The sequence below is a fragment of the Mandrillus leucophaeus genome, unplaced genomic scaffold (genome assembly GCF_000951045.1).
Source record: "Mandrillus leucophaeus isolate KB7577 unplaced genomic scaffold, Mleu.le_1.0 Scaffold172, whole genome shotgun sequence".
NCBI lineage: Eukaryota > Metazoa > Chordata > Mammalia > Primates > Cercopithecidae > Mandrillus > Mandrillus leucophaeus.
In genome coordinates this window covers 1,836,215-1,857,879 of record NW_012101721.1, presented here as the reverse complement: position 1 = coordinate 1,857,879, position 21,665 = coordinate 1,836,215, and the positions used below count along the sequence as shown (strand labels likewise).

The window sequence follows — 21,665 nt, the reverse complement described above, 5'->3', positions numbered from 1 at the left end:
CTAATCCTAGATCCTTGAGGAATCGTCACACTGTCTTCCACAATGGTTGAACTAATTTACACTCCCACCAACAGTGTAAAAGCATTCCTATTTCTCCACATCCTCTCCAACATCTGTTGTTTCCTGACTTTAATGATTGCCATTCTAACTGGCGTGAGATGGTATCTCGCTGTGGTTTTGATTTGCATTTATCTGATGACCAGTGATGAGCATTTTTTCATGTGTCTGTTGGCTGCATAGATGTCTTCTTTTGAGAAGTGTGTGTTTGTATCCTTTGCCCACTTTTTGATGAGGTTTGATTTTTTCTTGTAAATTTGTTTAAGCTCTTTGTAGATTCTGGATATTAGCCCTTTGTCAGATGGGTAGATTGCAAAAATTTTCTCCCGTTCTGTAGGTTTCCTGTTCACTCTGATGGTAGTTTCTTTTGCCATGCAGAAGCTCTTTAGTTTCATTAGATCCCATTTGTCTATTTTGGCTTTTGTTGCCATTGCTTTAGATGTTTTAGTCATGAAGTTCTTGCCCATGCCTATGTCCTGAATGGTATTACCTAGGTTTTCGTCTAGGGTTTTTATGGTTTTCAGTCTAAATAAGTCTTTAATCCATCTTGAGTTAATTTTTGTATAAGATGTAAGGAAGGGATTCAGTTTCAGCTTTCTACATATGGCTAGCCAGTTTTCCCAGCACTATTTATTTAATAGGGAATCATTTCCCCATTTCTTGTTTTTATCAAGTTTGTCAAAGATCAGATGGTTATAGATGTGTGGTGTTATTTCTGAGGCCTCTGTTGTGTTCCATGGGTCTATATATCTGTTTTGGTACCCGTACCATGCTGTTTTGGTTACTGTAGCCTTGTAGTATAGTTTGAAGTCAGGTAGCGTGATGCTGCCAGCTTCGTTCTTTTTGCATAGGATTAAGACCCTCATTTCTTTAAAAAAATTTTTAAAAAGAACAGGAATTTGAGAGCACAAATAAGACCACGTGGCAACAGTCCTTTTGACTGTTGTGTAATGATTCTTACTAATGGAAATTCTAAAGACATTCTTATCCACAAGTGTGTATGGACCCATTTATCACTCTGGGTGGCATAGTGTGAACAAAGGCACCCATGAACACATATTAGCAATTCTTCTGCCAGTGTAGACACATTGAGAGTGAAAGGATCTTGTTTCCTCACATCTACTCACAAGGGTGTCCAAACTACACACAGTTCCTAGAATCACGTCACCTCTTGCTTCCATTCATTCTTTCATTAAATATTTATTGGGAATCTACTATGTGGCTGGCATTGTTCCAGGTACTGGGGAGGACAGCTCCACTGTATATGAGAAAAATCAAATGATGAAAAGCAGGACAAGTCAGTGATTAATAACGGACTTGGAAAAGTTTTCTTTAAAAAGAAAGATAAAATCATGGGGGTAATAGAAATAAGCTCAAATGGTGATTTCCCTCAAATATCTCCTACTTATAGCTATATATTCTGTTTGTTCTGCATTAATCTACTAACAGGTTATTTAACAAACACTCTCCATACATTTTCAGATGTTTGTTTCATCTACCCCATCGTACTGTAAAGAAAAAACTTCAAAGAACATGTAGAGATTTTTGAGATAGACTATTTAATTCAATACTTTCACTTTACAGATAAGAAAATACAGCCCCAGATAAGTGAATTACTATTGCAAGATCACTCAGAATAGAAACATTATTTCCCAGGTGTTGGGGGCCGCACCGGGGGTGGTGGAGAATGAAAGAACACACACAAAGACAAAGACACACAGAGAACATGGCGGCCGCACTCAGAGCCTCCGCCTCACTTTATTTATACTCCATAAACCTCACGTCAGCAGAAAGAATGCAATGCAAAACAAACTTTCTTTTCCCACATGTAACCTTCTACTCAGTGCCTTGTTTCTATATTCTTTTTTATTTACCCGCCTTCTTGGCGCCTACGGGAGTTCATTAAAAGTTCAGTTGGAGATACTGTCCTTGAGCCCTATCTATTCTCAGCATACTGTTTTCAAAGGCCCCTGCACCCAGGTATGGACTATCTCAGTGATAAATACTCTCTAGCAGTCAGTGGTTACACAAATAGTTGCTCATTCCAAAACCAGCTTAAAGAATCAAAATAAAATGAAAGAGTAAGAGAAATGTCTGCAAAATTGTTTTTATTAATAATACTTGTTTGTTTTAGTAAAATATTTCACTGCATTTGCAGAGTTGAAGTTTAACCTGTTTGGAAATAGGATTGTTGCACACGTATTGAGATGAGGTCTTTAGTATGAGCCCTAATCCAACGTGACTGATGTTCTTGTAGAAAGGGGAAACTTGAACTCAAAAACTGACACATACGGAGGGAAGATGATGTGAAGACACGGACAACACCATCTGCAAGCCCAGAAGAGGGAACTGGAACAGCTCTTTCTTCAAAGCCCTCAGAAGGAACAAACCAACTTTGATTTTAGACTTCTAGCCTCTAGAATTGTGAGACAATTCATTTCTGTTAAGACCTCTGTGGTACTTTGTTATGGCAGCCATAGCAGACTAACACACTAACCAATAAGAAAATAACATTTCTTTTAGCTTTCAGTTCTTTGAGATCAACAGCCATTTAGGTATAGTTCCCACTTCACTCTTGCAACACTTACTGGCTTGTGCTTGGCTGTGTTGTCTCAGAAGGCTAACTTCTATTAAAAGATCCCATAAGGGCCCCTGGCCAGCCTTCCTGCCTCAACTCCCCTGCTGTCTCCAGGGGCAGGTGGCAGGCATGGGTCCCTGCATTTCACTGGAGTGGTTTATTGGATCTCTGAGGGGAAGGAACAGCAGAAGAGGCCCTTCTTCCTCACCCAAGGTGAAGGGTGGTTGGGGCCAGGAGTTTGGACCCTCCAGGTCTTGCGGGAAGAGCTGGGTAATACCTGGTGTCTGAGTGATTCTCTGCAGACCCTTCACCTCTTCAAGGACCACTCATCCTCCTTTCAGCCCCCTTTATGGGGGCTGGGCAGCTGTGGAGCCAGCCACAGAGGCTCTTACAGAAGCGAGGCCTGGAGTAGCCTGCACCAAGTAGCAGGGTCAGGGTTCATGTGCTCCTCCTCCTGCCACAGGGGCTGCACATCCCATTGCCCCACTACTGCTTTCTGTCTCCCTCTGTCTAGCTTCCAGGGCAGGGAGCAGGCCCCACCTAGGGCTGCAGGCAGTCTGGCCTGTGCCAGCATGGGCTCTTGTGCCCACCAGCCTCACAGGTGCTGTGCTTTGTGCTCTTGGCTGCTGTGCTGGGACAGAATGGGATGCCAGGAAGAGAAGAAAGGGGGTGCAGTCTGAGGCCACCACCCCCCTTCCTATCTAAGGGAGGGCTGAAGACAAGGGGCTGGCATTCAGTGGGCAACAGAAAGGAGAGGCTCCTTGAAGCTGCTCAATCAGAAGCCCCCTGTCCCTCCTTTTGCCCTCCCCAGGACTAAAGACCTGGAGGGGCTGGGTGTGGGGCTGGCTTTTGGAGTGTGGAGGTGAATATGTGGGAGCAGAGATCATGAATAACTCAGGGCAGTGAACGGTGCACCAAGAGCAGGGCTGTGTGTGGGAGGCTGCAGCCAAGATTGCCTCAGCTCCTCCCCCTCAGGCTGGGAGGATAGCACAGGCTGGGGCCTGAGGGTGGAGGGTCTCAGCTCTGCCGCCCCTACCCCGGTACTAGCCTAGCTTCCCAAGCTGTGGCTTAGAGGATAGTTGGCTTCCTGCCTCTCTCCTGTAAAGCAGCAAGTCTGGGAAATCCTGGGGTGAGTGGAGTCACCCCACCCCTAGTTGCTGGCAGAGACTGAGACTAAAGCATCACTTAATAAACCCTCCCAAGCCCCCCCCCAAAAAAAAGATCCCATAAGATACTCCAATGGACATATATTGGCAAGGCAGGCCCCATATCTATCACCTTCCAGTCCTCATTCACTTACTAAGTTAAAAAAAAAAAAAAAAAAGTGTTTATTTAACATCTACTGAATGCCAAGTGCACTGCTAAGTGCCAGGGGCGCAGTATGAGTAACAAACACATGGTCCCTGTCCTCATACAGTTCAAACTAGTGAGGGAGCTAAACACAGAAATAAATCATGATAAACTAAAAAAAACCCACTAATTCTCCCTCAGGAAGTAAAAGAAGGCTTCAAAGAAGAGATGACTTTTGAGCTGGATTTTAAGATTTACCAGGTAGATAAGGGAATTCCAGGAAGAGAAGACAATGTAAGCAAAGGAAATGTGGAAAAGTACAGCTTGTTTAGTGCATATTGACGACTTCTTGGCTACAATGGAGAGATAGGTGAGAGGTAAGATTGGAAACATTGACTGAGGACCAAATTATTGAAAGGCCTAGAATGCCATTTAAGTATAAAAGAAAGGAAGCTTCACCCTCTTATCTCCCTCCTAGCTCCCCACAAAAAGGGAATTTTCATCTGCTTAAATCACATTTCCAGGCACTGGTTGGGCCTTGTTTACTCACAAGCAGGCCTACAATATGTTAAAAGTACCATATATAGTGTTGCTTACTCTCCAAAGCTATCCTCAGAGGAAAAAAAAAAAAATCAAGCCAAAGTTCTCCCCTACTCCCACCCTGCCCCAAGGTAGCTGGCTGGTTCGTATGTTTTTCTACTGCTTGCATCCCGTGGAGGACCCAACCTGCCCATTTGCCTCTTCCTTTTCCCTTCAATTGTGCACCACTTATTCCCTTTCCTTGAATCTTCGGACACTGGCTAGTGGTAAGAGTTGGGCTTAGGGAGAAGAAGAGGCCCAGCCTATGCTTTGGGCCTTGGTCATATGCTCACTCAATTTTACCAGAACTTTCTCCCTTGGATTACCGGCATATGTGCCTAGATTATAACATGCCACTGATCCTTTTTTGTCTTCTCCTTCAGGAAACAGAGAGCAGAGCCAAGGCAGAATTCAGGTATCCTTAGGTCAAAATCTTATGATTATACTGCTATCCTTCATAGGTCTGAACTTCATTCCCTGTGTATTAAGACAGATATTTATAAACAGAGGAAAGATGTGACAGATCTATGGACTTGCCAGAGGTCATCCAGAGTCTCCTTCACCCTTCAGATCTAGGAAGATCAATCAAATCTCCATGTTTTGTCTGAGGAAGTACAATGAATGCCTTTTCAGGGACTTGTGTGAAAGGAAACAGTGGGGGACTTACACTCTCGGTTACCTGAGGCTCTTTGCTCCTGCATCTGCTGTATTCCTTCTGTTTAGGCATCTTCTTGCCATTCTAAACCTGCTACTATGTTCTACATCTCACAAACCCAGACATGGAACTCAGCCCTTTTACTTTATTGCCACAGTGCAAAACCCCACACGTGGCATTTGCATGTATGGAACACATTACTAAAGAAGATAGGGTCTGTGAAGTTTGAAGTGACTCTTAAGGAAAATTAGACAGGAAACTATGTTAGTCCAGGCCCGTGCAGAGAGCCTAACCATGAGTTCAAAGGTGCCCTATATTGTATGTCTGGGGGTCTTCTCCAGAGCATTCACCATGCAGAAGGAGCATAAACAGTTTAACTGGTCCTGGAATGGAGTTCAGCAGAGGGAAGGGAATGTAACTGAAGGAAAAAGGAACAAGGGATTTTAGGGGTGTTGGCAAGAGTGTGGTTTAAGTGACAGACCTCGCCTGCTTACAGCTGTTGGTAAGAACAGGCAGGGTTTAGAAATGTGGAGATTATATGGTCTCTAGTGCCACCTGTTGTCCAATTAAACGAAGAACTACTGGCTTGTCAACAATCCCTGAGAACTATACACCTAGAGATTAGAAGAAATGCCTGATTTTAATGATGTTCCTCAAAATAACCTCCCAAAGCAGAGCTGAGGGTGGGGTGGGGGTAGTGGGTGGTCCATAGGAGGTTGTGCAATTGCAGTAGCATCTGCTGTGGACAGCAGAGAAAAAAACAGTTTAGAAGAAGCCTCCATGCAGGATATAGCCAGCTTCCTGTCTTCTGAGTATCTTAGGACCAATGGTGACAGGCAGACTGTGATGGAAAGAACGAAGTGCTTTTCAGATTTATATTCAAAGTCTACCATCTATGATCATCTGTATTTCTTCTCCTAGGACCTCTGTCACCCACCTATCCGATGATGGTAATTGACAGGGCAGGAGCACCTTTATTTTGGACAAACCGCCACTTTAAGTTCCAACTCCCTTTCTAGCCTCATGTGTTTCAAGGAAATCACTTCTAACTATAAGCAAACAGAAAAAGCAGCCAGTTAAACACAAATAAAACAGCGTGGGCACAGAGGGAAGTAGGGGGAAAGTCTCTTGGGTAACTGCCAAATTTCACCCTCATACAATGGGCCCCAGTAAAACAGTGGGCCTTAATAAGGACATTCCTCTCCCTTCAGGGGCACTAAGATAGGGAAGCTAAAAGCAGACTTGAGGGGTATGTCTGCAGCTGAAAACAAACAAACAAACAAACAAACAAACAAAAACACAACTCTCCCTCCCAAATAAGCACAACAAAGAAACACAGAAGCAGTCCAAGCCTCTAATAAACTCTCCCACCCTGAACCCTTAAAAACTCTTAGTCTGTAAAAAAAAGTTTGCCTCTAACCTAACTCAGTCAAAAGGCTCCTCTCGCGTTTGTTTTCTCTAAAATAAACCTGTCTTATCTGGCAAGCCACTTTTCATGTTTCTTTCATCTTTCTTTAATTCTTTCGGTAATGACCAAAATGCATGAATTTTTCTTTCATGTATTCTTATTATTACGTAGAGGAAAAAATATCCAATAAATGAAATTTAAAACTCTCTTCAAAAGGTTGTATCAATACTTTCTTAATTATTTCAAGGAAGAGCCCTAAAATATATATATAAAACCATAGTTATCTTATGAATTCTGCTTTGTGGTGTTTTTTCTTAAGAAACATGAGTGCCGGCTGGGTGCGGTGGCTCATGCCTGCAATCCCAGCACTTTGGGAGGCCAAGGCAGGCGGATCACAAGGTTAGGAGATTGAGATGATCCTGGTGAACACGGTGAAACCCCATCTCTACTAAAAATACAAAAAAATTAGCCGGGCAGGGTGGCGTGCGCCTGTAGTCCCAGCTACTCGGGAGGCTGAGGCAGGAGGATGGCGTGAACCTGGGAGGTGGAGCTTGCAATAAGCCAAGATCACACCACTGCACTGCAGCCTGGGTGACAGAGCGAGACTCCATCTCAAAAAAAAAGAAAGAAAGAAACATGAGTGCCAAAGTTTTATTTGTTCATTCTTACATTTGAAATATTCTTCAATGACATCCTTGGCTTAAGATTCTTTGACATAGTCCTTAACTACTGCACAACTGCAGCCAACTACTTTTCGGGGGTTTCCCTCTCAGTTTTACAGAGGCCTACCCATTCCCCTGGTTTCTCGTTGTCATCAATCTTAATTAGGGTGAGTTGGTGTTCAGCACCATGGGCCTCCACCAACTTGACATACATAGGCTCACTGCAGTTGGATGCAGGCAGACAAAGGTGGGCTTGGCGCTTGTCCAAGGCTTTGGCAGCTTCACAAATTGCACATGCTAGGCCATCATGGGTGAGGGCAGTCTTCCGCACCTCTTATAAAGTAGTGTTAATGGCCATGACACCTCCAGCAGCAATGCCTCCGTTGGCCATGATGGTGTATTAAAGGTAAAACAGAACCTCATATGCACTCGAGCCTCTGCCATGGCGTGACTTGGCAGTGGCAAGGAAATAGTGAATTATGGTTTTAACAGAAATTTTTAAACCAAATGTCTATTTGGGACATTGGTTTGGGAGGTATGGTGCCCTTTATGCTCTGTCTTTTCTATACAGTACATTCTTTGTTTTTCTTTTTATTTTTATGTTAGATTCTGGGGTACATGTGCAGACTTGTTACATGAGTATATTGTGTGATGCTGAGGTTTGGGCTTCTAATGATCCCATCACCCAAATAGGAAACATAGTATTCAATCGGTAGCTTTTTAACCCCTGCCACTCTTCCTCCTTGCTCCCCTTTTGGTGTCCTCAGTGTCTATTGCTCTAGTCTTTATGTCCAAGTGCACACTTATTTTAAACCTAGTTTCCAGACCCTGTGGTTGTCCCATCAGATGGGTATGAAGGTACCATGGAATCCATAAGGCATCTGCACAGGTACCTCTGCTCGGCCCAACTCTTCAAAGTTCTTGGCATCCAAAACTAGGAGAAAATTGCTTTCATTCTAGAAAAGGAAGACAATATTGAAAATTATCTTTTCTTCATCAAAAATTTGCCTGTCTCCTCCACTAAGCTGTAAAATTCCTAATGGAGAGACCATGTTGGTCGGGCACAGTGGCTCACACCTGTAATCCCAGCACTTTGAGAGGCTGAGGTGGGTGGATTGCTTGAGCTCATCATTGAAGACCAGCCTCGGCAACATGGCAAAACCCCATCTCTATAAAAAATACAAAAATTAGCCAGGTGTGGTGGTGCACACCTGTAGTCCCAGCTACTCAGAGGCTGATGCAGGAGGATCATTTGAGCCTGGGAGGCAGAGGTTGCAGTGGGCTGAGATTGTGCCACTGCACTCCAGCCTAGGTGACAGAGCAAGACCCTGTCTTTAAAATAAAAGAAAGAGAAAGAGAGAGAGAGAAAGAGCAAGACCATGTCTTACACATCTTCATCTCTCTCCCCAGAACCTAGCACAGTGCCTCACCTATATGCTCACAAATTGTTTCCTCAGTTGCTGAACTGGACTGGAAAGGATATCATAGCTAAAGAAGTTCATACCTAGAGCAAATAAATTAAGTTGTTTCTATCAATCACCTTCATAGGATTTCTTTGAGTTTAATATTTTTGCTTGCACCTTAACCAATCTTTTAAAAGACAGAAACTCTTTCTTCCAAGTTAGAAATGCCTCCATTTTGTGTTACTTTGTAGCTGTTCAAAGGGCAGCATTGCAAGGCAGACTGAGATCTGCCAAATCGAATTCCAGGAATGGCAAGTGCATGGCATGAGAACAAAGTCCTCCTAAAGCCCATGACAGGTATCGCTAATTGATCACAGCCTTTCTTACTGAACCCTTAAAAGGCCTCAGAGCCCTGCACCCCAGGCAGCCACTAATAATTAATCAAAGCTGATACTCAAAGTGAACCCATTTACCATAAGATTGCCCTAGACAAGGAGTCAGATAGTGAATAGTGTTATTGAGACACTGGACCAGGACTGATGACATTGGACTTGGAGGTCAGTTCATTGAAATTGGCAGCACACATGATGGTATAAACATTAGACCAGAAGTCAAAAGACTTGGATTTAAATACTGGCTTTACCACTGTGAGATCTGATGCAAGTTTACTTCAACTTCTTTACTTTACAAATTCCACATGTATAAAATGGTATCCCACAAAGTTGTTTTGATAACTAAATATGTGTAAGTAGTTCGTAAATAACAAATTCCTATGCAAATACTAATTGTTATTATGGTCTTCCAAACAGAACTTTAAAACAACAAAATATGGATTGAGACAAAAGGGTATGTAAATAGTAAGAAGGGGAAGAGAAGGGAAAAGGAATCAAAGTAAACTATCGACAGATGAGTGTGCGTCCTTGACTTATCAGATGACTCAGTGCTACTTTTCTTTCTGACTAGTGATAGGGAAATATATTTACCTGGTTGGGAGTGATCACCACAGAAAGAATAACCCCACCATCTTCTTCATTGGTTCCTGGTACTGGAACAAAAACAGGTTCTGAGGGATAAAAGCCATCTTCTCTCCAAACCTGCAAGTCCCAAAAAAAGCATTCGATAAAAGGCCGGTAGTAAGTTGGGAGCTTTCTATGGCTTTTGTCACTTCAAGCATGGATTTGGCTGTGATACAGTTTGGATGTGTGTCCCCTCCAAAGCTCATGCTGAAGTGCTGAGTCCAGTGCTGAAGGTGGGGCCTAGTGGGAAGTGCTGGGTGATGGGGGCCAGTCCCTCATGAATAGCTTAGCACCATCCTCTTGGTGATAAGTGAGCTCTGGCTCTATTAGTTCATCTGAGAGGTAGTTGTTTTAAAGGAGGCTGGCCCTTCCTCCTATCTCTCTTGCTCCCACTCTCTCACCATGTGACATGAGGCTGCCCCTTTGCCTTTGCCTTCTGCCATGATTGTAAGCTTTCTGAGGCCTCATCAGAAGCTGAGCACATGCTGGTGCCATGCTGGTACATCCCACAGAACTATGAGCCAAATAAGCCTCTTTTTCTTTTTCTTTTTTTTTTTTTTTTTTTTTTTTTTTTTTTTTTTTGAAACGGAGTCTTGCACTGTCGCCAGGCTGGAGTACAGTGGCACAATTTCAGCTTACTGCAACCTCTGCCTCCCAGATTCAAGCAATTCTCCTGCCTCAGCCTCCCTATTAGCTGGGATTACAGGCATGTGCCACCACGCCCAGCTAATTTTTGTATTTTTAGTAAAGACAGGGTTTCACCATGTTGGCCAGGATGGTCTTGATCTCCTGACCTTGTGATCCACCCCTCCTCAGCTTCCCAAAGTGCTGAGATTTCAGGCGTGAGCCCCTGCACCCGACCTAAACCTCTTTTATTTATAAATTATCCAGCCTCGGGGATTTCTTTATAACACAGAACAGACTAACACAGGCTGTCAATAGAATAATCCAAAAATAAAAGAATCAGCCCTACTGAGTTGAATATAGGAGAAAGAGAGGGAGTCTTTGCAGTCCCAGATTCCATCACCATCAAACACAATTTGTGTAACTATAATTTGCTATCTACTTTAAATATAGGTGTCCCAACAACCCTAACCCCACAATTGCCCCCAAAATAACATCAAGATCAAACATAGAATTATTTTGCTGGGCTTGGGGTCAATTTGGATTCCCTAGAAGGAACATACCCCTAACTTAGATGATTTCATAGTTCTCAAACTCAATAAAAGAAAATGGCTGAGCTCCTTAAATACTGAAGAATCTTAAGAGCTACTTTAAATAGAACTAATTCAAAGGGAAGAACAGGTTTCTGAAAAGTTCAAAAAGGAAAGAGTTTTTCATCACCTTCAGTGTCTTATTCACCACATCAACCTTGATCAGAGAATCCCCCACCAAATGCCGAAAGCCACAGCCATAAAAGAAACGATACTTTTTGCCACTGAATTGACCATAGTAGATCTGAGGAAATTCAATGCCTCCTTCCTTTTCTAGGTCCTCCTGATGTAGATTTTCATGAGAGCACCAGATCTAAAAGAGATTTCAAAAGGATTTGTAGTGGTTGCTTAATTCTTATTTTCCTCTTATGTATGTCAGTGAGGAGCCTCATACTTATAAAGGTTTGTGACAGGGCGTGGGAACTGAGGTTCTACGTCATTTTTTTTTTTTTTTTTTTTTTTTTGAGACGGAGTCTCACTCTGTCGCCCAGGCTGGAGTGCAGTGGCCGGATCTCAGCTCACTGCAAGCTCCGCCTCCCAGGTTTACGCCATTCTCCTGCCTCAGCCTCCCGAGTAGCTGGGACTACAGGCGCCCACCACCTCGCCCGGCTAGTTTTTTCTATTTTTTAGTAGAGACGGGGTTTCACCGTGTTAGCCAGGATGGTCTCGATCTCCTGACCTCATGATCCGCCCGTCTCGGCCTCCCAAAGTGCTGGGATTACAGGCTTGAGCCACCGCGCCCAGCCGTCATTTTTTAATATTGTTCCTCTTTCCATCATATGTAGGGATGCATAATGATTATCAAATTTTATTAATAAGCTGTCAAATGACATAGGAGGTAGACATACGCTTTTTATTCTTCTAAAGCTAAGGCATTGACAGCTACACAATGATAGACCTGTGCTAAGCACATATTATCTAAAAGGTAGGGATTGCAGCTGGACGCGGTGGCTCGAGCCTGTAATCCCAGCACTTTGGGAGGCTGAGGCAGGCGGATTACCTGAGGTCAGGAGTTCGAGACCAGCCTGGCCAACATGGCAAAACCCCATCTTAGCTAAAAATACCAATACATTGCCTGTAATCCCAGCTACTCGGGAGGCTGAGGCAGGGGAATTGCTTGAACCCAGGAGGCAGAGGCTGCAGTGAGCTGAGATGGCACCACTGCACTCCAGCCTGGGCGACAGAGCGAGACTCCATCTCAAAAAATAAAAATAAATAAAAAACAAAAGGTGGGGATTGCTAATGTCAAGCTCAAATGAATAGACATTCCACAACCATTAGACAGTTCCATATCTCTGTTTCAAAGCACAGGAAGGATAGATAAACACTGTGTTCATTCCCACTGTTTCTGCAATTCTTGTGCAAGCAGTGTTACATGACCTTACCCTGCTCGGATGAATGTTATAAAAGTTACTGGGTACCAAACATTTTGGAAAACAGCTAAGGAATAAAGTAACACCACTAACGCTCAAAGTCTTACTCTAATGTTCATAGCATACCGTTCCATCAGCCTGTTTCACAGCACTGGCTGAAGTATAGGACAATGGACTCAGGTTGTCTCCCTCAGGGGCATTCAAACTGACATTTAAAGGCAAAACAAACCTTCGAGGGAAAGATCTGCCTGCTGAATTATAGACCTGTTTGGGAAGAAGAAAGAGATGAAAATTGTCATTCATATGGTAACAGTATGTCCCAATAATTTAGATCCAGTCAACATCATTGGCATTCCTAAATATTTAAATAAATGATAATTTCCATTCATTCATCTACTTAATATTTGTTGAGTACCTACTATAGCCCAAGCAGTTTTAGACACTGGAGATACAGTCATGAATAAAGCAAAGACTTTGACTTCATATAATTTATATTCTAGTGGAGGAATAATAAAGAAATTTAAAAATTAGAAAATATTTGTGGCCAGGTACGGTGGCTCCTGCCTGTAATCCCAGCACTTTGGGAGGCCGAGGCAGGTGGATCACCTGAGGTCTGGAGTTCAAGACCAGCCTGACCAACGTGGAGAAACCCTGTCTCTACTAAAAATACAAAATTAGCTGGGCATGGTGGCGCATGCCTCTAATCCCAGTTACTCAAGAGGCTGGAGCAGGAGAATCGCTTGAACCTGGAAGGCAGAGGTTGCAGTGAGCCGAGATCGTGCCATTGCACTCCAGCCTGGGCAACAAGAGTGAAACTCCATTTCAAAAAAAAGAAAAAAAAAAGTGTTATTTAATTAGCATCAAATAAACAAATGATTATATAACAAAGAGTAAGAAACTAGAGAGTAACAAGGGGTGCTTTCCTTCTTCAGATTTGATCAGGTAGACCTCTGTGTGGAAAAGGATCAACTTTGCAGGCCTGGGTTGCTCAGACCCTGCACTATTTCAAGAATGACTTGTTTTCATGACTGACCTTGGGCTGGTTACTGGGAACTGAGTTCTTGGGATGTTCTGCCTGATAAGAGTGTTCTTGCATGTGCCAGTCCTTAAGTGACTCTGCAGTAGTTTGTCCTGACAGTTTATGCTAACAATGTGATTTATAATGAACACCTCCATTCCCTTGAGCATCTGGAACATCAGTAACTGAGTGTCATCATGTAGGGGTTTTATGCTTATATAACTCATCCCCAATAAAAACCCTGGACAAGCAGGCTTGGGTGGGTTTCTTTGGCAGACAACATTTTACACATGTTGTCACTAGTTCCTGGAGGAATTAAGCGTGTCCATTGTGACTCTACTGGGAGAGGACTCTTGGAAGCATGTACCTAGTTTCCTCTAGACTGCATCTCATGTGCCTTTTTCTTTTGCTGATTTTGTTTTGATCCTTTTACTGTAATCATGAGTCATGATTACATGATAGTCATCACTATATAGAGTCTTTTTGAAAAATTTTAATAAACATGGGACCTATGTTGCCCAGGCTTGTCTCGAACTCCTGGGCTCAAGCAGTCCTCCTGCCTTGGGCTCCCAAAGTGCTGGAATTACAGCCATGAGCTACCTCGCCCAACCTATATTGAGTCTTATGAATCCTCCTAATGAATCATCAAACCTAGGGGTGATCCTGGGAACTCCCAACACAGCTTCTCTGTAGAAATGATGTTTAAACAGGAGACCCAAATAAAGTAAGTGTGTTTTTCCTGACAGTAAGTGCTTTAAGCCCATTTTCCTCTTCTGAAATACTGTAGGATGGAGAACAAACTGCATCATTTCCTCCCATATACCTAGTCTATATGATCTCTGTAGCCTGCAGAAATATTTTTAGTGAGTAAAGATTTAGTGCTATTCTTAAGATTCATAAAGAGTTATTAGCTTTTTTTCTAAAAGGTCACCATGGCTTCAGAAGTTACTAGCTTTTAAAAAATGACTTTAAGGCCGGGCGCGGTGGCTCAAGCCTGTAATCCCAGCACTTTGGGAGGCTGAGACAGGCGGATCACGAGGTCAGGAGATCGAGACCATCCTGGCTAACACGGTGAAACCCCGTCTCTACTAAAATACAAAAAAAAAATTAGCCGGGCAAGGTGGCGGGCGCCTGTACTCCCAGCTACTCGGGAGGCTGAGGCAGGAGAATGGCGTGAACCCGGGAGGTGGGGCTTGCAGTGAGCTGAGATCCGGCCACTGCACTCCAGCCTGGGCAACAGAGCCAGACTCCATCTCAAAAAAAAAAATGACTTTAATTATATTTACAATTGTTTTCTCTTGCAAAACCAAAAGACACTTCAAATAATGGTAGATTACATCATATGGATCAACTACCCCATTGAAAACAACTAGAAATGATGGACAAAATGTTTAAAACAGCTGCCTGAAGGACTGGTGACCTAAAAAGACAGTGAAGAACAAAGGGGCCAGGTTTGGGATGAAACAGAAACCCACAGAAACCAACTGGATACGGGGGCAAATTTTCCCCTACCTATTTAAACATATGCTCAACATTATTAGTCATTAGGAAAATGCAAATCAAAACCACAATGAGATATCACTTCACACCCATTAGGATGGTTATTTTTTTTTTAACCCAGAAAATAATAAATGTTGGTAAAAATGTGAACAACTAGAACTCTTGTGCATTGCTGATGGTAATGAAAAATGCTGTGGCCACTGTGGAAAAATAGCTTGGCAGTTCCTCAAAAAGTTAAACATAGAATTATACAATCTAGCAATTCCACTTCTAAAATATATACCTAAAAGAACTAAAAAAAAGAACTTGGATATTTGTATGCCAATGTTCATAGCAGCATTATTCTTAATACCCAAAAGATGGAAACAACCCAAGTATCCATCAACAGATGAATAAACAAATATAGTGCGTGTGTGTTTGTGTATACAATCGAATATTATCTAACCTTAAAAAGGAATGAAATTCTGATACATGCTACAACATAGATGAACCTTGAAAACATTACACTAGGTGAAATACGACAGACACAAAAGGACAAGTATTATATGATCCCACTTATATGAAGTACCTAAAATAGGCAAATTCATAGAAACAGAAAGTAGAATAGAGGTTACCAGAGACTGGAGGCGGGGGGAACAGGGAATTATTGTTTAATAGGTACAGAGTTTCTGTTTGAGATGATGAAAATGTGCTGGAAATGGATATTGGTGATGTTGCACAACATTGTGAATTTACGTAATGCCACTGAATTGTACACCTAAAATGGTTAAAATGGTAAATTTAATGTTATATATATAATTTTTACACCGTAAAAAAAGAAATAATATGGAGATTTCTCATGTATTCGTCATCCTCTCTTGCCAGTGGGAATGTCTTGCATAATTACAATACAATATCACAACAGGGAAATTTACATTGATGCAATCCACCAACCTTATTCTAGTTTAACATGCATTCATTTGTGTGTGTGTGCACGCGTGTATTTAGTTCTATGCTATTTTATCACGTGTAAATTCATGTACCTACCACCCCACTCAAGATACAGAACAGATCCATCACCACAAGGATCCCTCACACTACTTTTTGATAAGGATATACCATAGCAACTCGCTCATCCCTTAACCTTAAAGAGAAGGGCTTTCCAATAGTTTTGAGGGCTAGAGTGACAACAGTTTGAGTTTACGATTTTCCAAGAAGAGGAAGACCTACTAAACCTCTAGTCTTTTGGGTTTGGACCTCATAGGTCTGTACCTTATGAATTAGAATAAACAAGAAATAGTCCAGTACTTGCATGGACTGAATCCTGCTTCAAATTATACAAGCAAGTGAAATTCTTCTCTAGAGGAAGATAACATCATCCTGTGTCTCAAAATATTTCCACAATTTTTAAAACACAATATTCTGCAAATGAAAGAAAATAACCAGCACATGAAAAGACAAAGCAACATGATTAGAAACCAAAATAAACAACAGATAACAGAAACAGAATCACAGAAGATCCAGATAATAGTTATCAGACTTTAACTATTCTAAATATGTTTAAGGAAATTATTTTAAACTGAGAATTGTGGTAGAGAACTATAAATTGGAAAAGAGAACCAAATCAATATTCTAGAACTGTAGATCTACCTATAAGGAAATTTTCAGGTCTGGAAGGCTTTACTGTTGAATTATTCCAAAAATTTAAGAAATAATGTCAATCCTATACAATATCATCCAGAGAGAAGGAAAAGAGAGAACGATTCCCAACTCACTGTATGAGACTAGAAAAACCATGAAACCAAAACCTAGGAAGAACATTATAGAAAAGAAAAAAAATTAAAAGGCAATTTTATTCATGAACATAGATACAAAGAATTCTAAACAAAATAGTAACAAAGCAAATCCTGCAATATATTTAAAAGAAAGTACAATGCGACCAATTGGGATTTACTTCAGGAATGGAAGGGCAGCTTAACATTCAAAAATCAATCAATGGCTGTTATGAACATTTTTTAAGGAATCAGTCAATGTACTTCATCACGTTCGCAGAATAAAGGATAAAAGTTATATGATTATCTCAATAGTGCAGAAAAAAAAAAAAAACAGTTGATAAAGTCCAATATCCATTCATGACAAAAAATCTCAGTAAACTAGGAGTAAAAGGGAACTCTCCTAATCTAATAAAATGTTTCTTTTTAAAAAGATGTCCACACAAAACCTGCTAACAAATATTTATAACAGCTTTATTCATAATTGCCAAGATTTGGAAGCAACCAAGATGTCCTTCAACAAATGAATGAATACACAACTGTGGTACATATTTCAGTGATAAAAAAAATGAGTTCTCAAGTCACAAAAGACACAGAGGAACCTTAAATGCATATTGCTAAGTGAAAAAAGTCAGTCTGAAAAGTCTACATACTGTATGATTCCATGTGACATTCTTGAAAAGTCAAAACTACAGAAATAGTGAAAAGATCAGTGGTTTCCAGGGGCTGAGAGAAGGAAAGGGGAAGGGAAGAATAGGTGGAGCCCAGGGAGATTTGCAGGGCAGTGAACTATGCTGTATGATATTGGTAGATACATGACATTATGCATTTGTCAAAACCTGTAGAACTGTACAACACAGACCTAACCATCATGTACAGTATGGACTTTAGTTAGTAATAATGTAACACTCCTCCACTGATACATCAGTTGTAATAAATGTATCATACCAACGCAAGATGTTAATACCAGAGGAAACTAGCAGGAGGGGGAAATATGGAAACTCTCCATACTTTCTGCTTGATTTTTCTTTAAACCTAAAACTGCTCTAAAAAACAGTCTTTTTTTTATTATTATTATTTTAGAAGTCCTTCATTGTAAAGGTAATTCTTTTGTCTGATGACAAACGGCAGCCACAGTGATTATTCTGGATCTCCACATTAGACAAATTCAATTTCTTCTTGAGACACAAGTTTACTTCTGTATTTCTGAGGTAATGTTTTCATTACTTCTGCAGTGTCTGGTGCATCTGCAAATCTAGTAACTTACTTCCCTTAGAATGCTGGGAAATTGCAGAAGAGTGAGATGGTTGTCCTGTTGATCTCAAAGTTTCTGGTACATTGGGTTTAGGATTGTCTCTTCTAGCAGGGAAGCTTATTAATGGAGTATGTGGCTTGACTACCTGAACAACCCTGCTAGCAGACACATCTTGCTGCCCATCATGACCCCCAAGAAGGGACAGTTTCTTTTTTTTTTTTAAATCTACAGCACACAGCATGCTTAATGGTAAAATGGTGCAAGCTTTGCCTCACAGATTGGGAACAAGTTAAGGATGCCATTATCATCACTTATATTCAACACTGAACTGAAGATCCAGTGAAATAAGACAAAAAAAAAAAGAAAGAAAACCAATAAACAACTTACATGTAGAGTTATAAAAGGAACTGTCATTACTTGCATGTGATATTATAGATGTAAAAAATCTAAAAGAATCTATAACTATTAGAATTTGTAAGTGTAATTACAATATTAGTGAATATAAGATCAACAAACAAAAATCAATTGCTGGCCAGGTGCGGTGGCTCACACCTGTAATCCCAGCACTTAGGGAGGCCAAGGCAGGTGGATCACTTGAGGTCAGGAGTTCAAGACCAGCCTCGCCAACATGGTGAAACCCTGTCTCTACCAAAAAATATGAAAATTAGCCAGGAATGGTGGCACGTGCCTGTAGTCCCAGCTACTCAAGAGGCTGAGGTGGGAGGATCACCTGAACCCAGGGGGCAGAGGTTGCAGTGAGCTGAGATCACACCACTGCACTCCAGCCTTAGTGACACAGTGAGACCATCACCCTGTCTCAAAAAAAAAAAAAAAAAATCAATTGCTATATAGCAACACTAAGATAAAATGAAAGCAAAAAATAAACAACATTTAAAATAATGTTAAAAAAATCTAGGAATAAATCTAACAAAAGATGCAGAAAACCTGTAACCAGAAAACTATAAACATTGAAAGAAATTAAAGAAGTCTCAAATAAATGGAAAGATATATTGTGTTCACATACTGGAAGACTCAACATTGTGTAAAGAGGTTAGTCCTCTCTCAAATTGATACATTGGTTCAGTGCAAATACAATTAAAATATGACCATATTTTTGTGCGGGGAACTGACAGCTGATTCTAAAATTTATACAAAAATGTGAAGGGCCAGGGATGGCCATGACACTCTTTGCAAAAGAAAAATATTAGGATAACTTGATACTAAACCTTAAGACTTTTTTAATGCAGTGCACAAGTAACCATAAGTAGAACCATGAAACAGAATATAGAGTACAGAAACAGAATAATGCATATACAGATACTTGACTTCTCTAGAAGATAACACAGGATAATATTTGCATTACGTTACCAAGACAAGATGTCTAAAACAAGATGTACGATGTATAAGTCACAAAGGAAAAGATTGTATACTGGGCCATATTAAGAATGTTTATTCATTAAAAGGCACTATTAAGATAATCTGATAAAGACAGCTAGAAAAATACCTATAGCAATTTTATATTTAATAATGAATTGTTAAACATTTTTCAACACTACCTGTTCAACTTCTATTCATTATCTTGCACTTCTATTCAACTCGAAGTCCTAGCTGGTACAGTAAGGCAAGAAAAAGAGATAAAGCCCTAAGTATTAGAAAGAAAGTTGTCATTATTTTCAGGTAACATGACTGTGCACATAGAAAATCCAAAATAATTTGTGGATCAACTATTTGAACTAATAAGTGAATTTAGCAAGATCTCTGGATACAAAATCAATTATATTTCTATATAAGAACAAAAAACAGAAAATGAAAGCTTAAAAGATACCATTTACAATAATTTCAAAACACACAAAGAGAAATGTAATATCTTTATACTGAAAACTATAACATTACTGAGAGAAATTTTTAAAGACCCAAATAAATGGAGGGATATTCCATGTTCATGGATTGGAAGACTCAATATTGTAAAGATGTCGGTTATCTCCAAATTGATCTACAGTTGCAATACTGTATCCCACCCATCTGGGAAGTGAGGAGTGCCTCTGCCCAGCTGCCGCCCAACCACTCCAGGAGTGCCTCTGCCCAGCTGCCCACCGTCTGGGAACTGAGAAGCGCCTCTGCCCAGCTGCCACCCCTGCCGCCCCAGGAGCGCCTCTGCCCAGCCACCCACGGTCTGGCAAGTGAGGAGGCCTCTGGCCGGCCGCTGCCCTGTCTGGGATGTGAAGAGTGCCTCTGCCCGGCCGCTGTGCAACCTTCCAAGTGTGAAGTGACAGCCTTGTGTGTGTCTTTTCTGCCTTCCCCAAGTTTGCATTTTCGACATTAAAGTTTACCTTTTAATTAAAAGTTAAAAATAAATAAATAAAATGAAAAATAAAAATAAAAAATGGGCAAAGGACCTGAACAGTCATTTCTCCAAAAATAGAGGCCAGGTGTGGTGGCTCACACTTGTAATCCCAGCACTTTGGGAGGCTGAGGCAGGAGGATCACTTGAGCCCAGAGGTTTGAGAAAAGCCTTGGCAACATAACAAGACCCTGTCTCTACAAAAAAAGTTTTAAAAATATTAACTGAGTGTGGTGCCACACACCTGTAGTCCCAGCTACTTGGAAGGCTGAGGCAGGAGGATCACGTGTGCCCAGGAGTTTGAGGCTTCAGTGAACTATAATCATGCCACTGCACCCAGCCTGGGCAACAGAGTGAGATCCTGTCCCTAAAAAAACAAAATAAAATAAAATTTTAAAGTCCAATAGGCATATAAAAAGGTGCTCAACATCACTGACCATAAGGGAAATACAAATATAAAACCTCACACTCATAAGGATGGCTATTATCAAAAAGACAAGAGATAACAAATGTTGGCAAGGGTGTAGAAGAAAGGGAACCCTAGTACCTTGTTGGTGGGAATATAAATTGGTACATCCATTATGAAAAACAGTATAAGAGTTCCTAAAGAAATCAAAAATACAGATGACCCTTGAACAACACGGAGCGGGGTAGAGGTGCCAACCCCCCACATAGTAAAAAATCCACACATAACTTTTGACTACTCAAAAATGTAACTACTAATAACCTATTTTTGACTGGAAGCCTTACCAAAAACATACAGTTAATTAGCACATATTTTCCATCTCATATATATTATATATTGTATTCTTACAATAAAGCAAACTAGAAATAAGAAAATGTTACTAAAGGCCAGGCATGGTGGCTCAAGCCTGTAATCCCAGCACTTTGGGAGGCCAAGGTGGGCAGATCTCCTGAGGTCAGGAGTTCGAGACCAGCCTGGCAAAACCTCATCTCTACTAAAAATGCAATGGGCATGGTGGTGGGTGCCTATAATCCCAGCTACTCGGGAGGCTGAGGCTGGAGAATGGCTTGAACCCAGGAGGCGGAGGTTGCAGTGAGCCAAGATTGTACCATTGCACTCCAGCCTGAGCGACAAGAGCAAAACTCTGTCTCAAAAAAAATAAAATAAAATGCTATTAAAAGTCATAAGGAAGAGCAAATATATTTACTATTCATTAAGTGGTAGTAGATCATCATAAAGGTCTTCATTCTCACTGTCTTCACATTGAGTAGTCTGAGGGGGAGGAAGAAGAGGGGTTTGTCTTGCTATCTCAGGGGTGGAGAGGTAGAAGAAAATTTGCATATAAGGACCCATGCAGTTCAAATCCACGTTGTTCAGGGTCAATTGTACAACATATGACCCAGCAATCCCTCTCCTGGGTATACACTCAAATGAGATGAAATCACCACCTCATGAAAATAGCTGCATTCTTACGTTTATTGCAGCATTATTCATAATAGCCAAGAAACAGAAACAACCTAAATACCCATTGGCAGATGAATGGATAAAGAAAATGTGATATATACACACAATGGAGTATTATTCAATCTTAGAAAAGGAG

At 41.1% G+C, this 21,665-nt stretch overlaps 1 protein-coding gene and 1 pseudogene across 6 annotated transcripts in view; both read right to left on the bottom strand.

The window, feature by feature from the left end:
- Positions 1-288: 288 nt before the first annotated feature.
- Positions 289-21,665, bottom strand: part of BCO2 (beta-carotene oxygenase 2) — a 58,172-nt gene continuing 36,795 nt past the window's right edge. For 4 of the 6 annotated variants that reach the window (XM_011977005.1, XM_011977010.1, XM_011977006.1 and 1 more), the window contains 4 exons: positions 12,362-12,499; positions 10,993-11,175; positions 9,616-9,726; positions 7,196-8,185 (listed from right to left, as the gene is read on the bottom strand). In XM_011977005.1, the coding sequence (XP_011832395.1) occupies positions 8,072-8,185; positions 9,616-9,726; positions 10,993-11,175; positions 12,362-12,499 (546 nt within the window). In that variant the 3' untranslated portion in view covers positions 7,196-8,071. Of the gene's footprint in view, positions 1,388-7,195; positions 8,186-9,615; positions 9,727-10,992; positions 11,176-12,361; positions 12,500-21,665 lie in introns of those variants that run through there. The other 2 variants (XM_011977008.1, XM_011977009.1) reach the window with 2 other exon arrangements.
- LOC105537414 lies at positions 17,663-17,945 on the bottom strand (annotated as a pseudogene).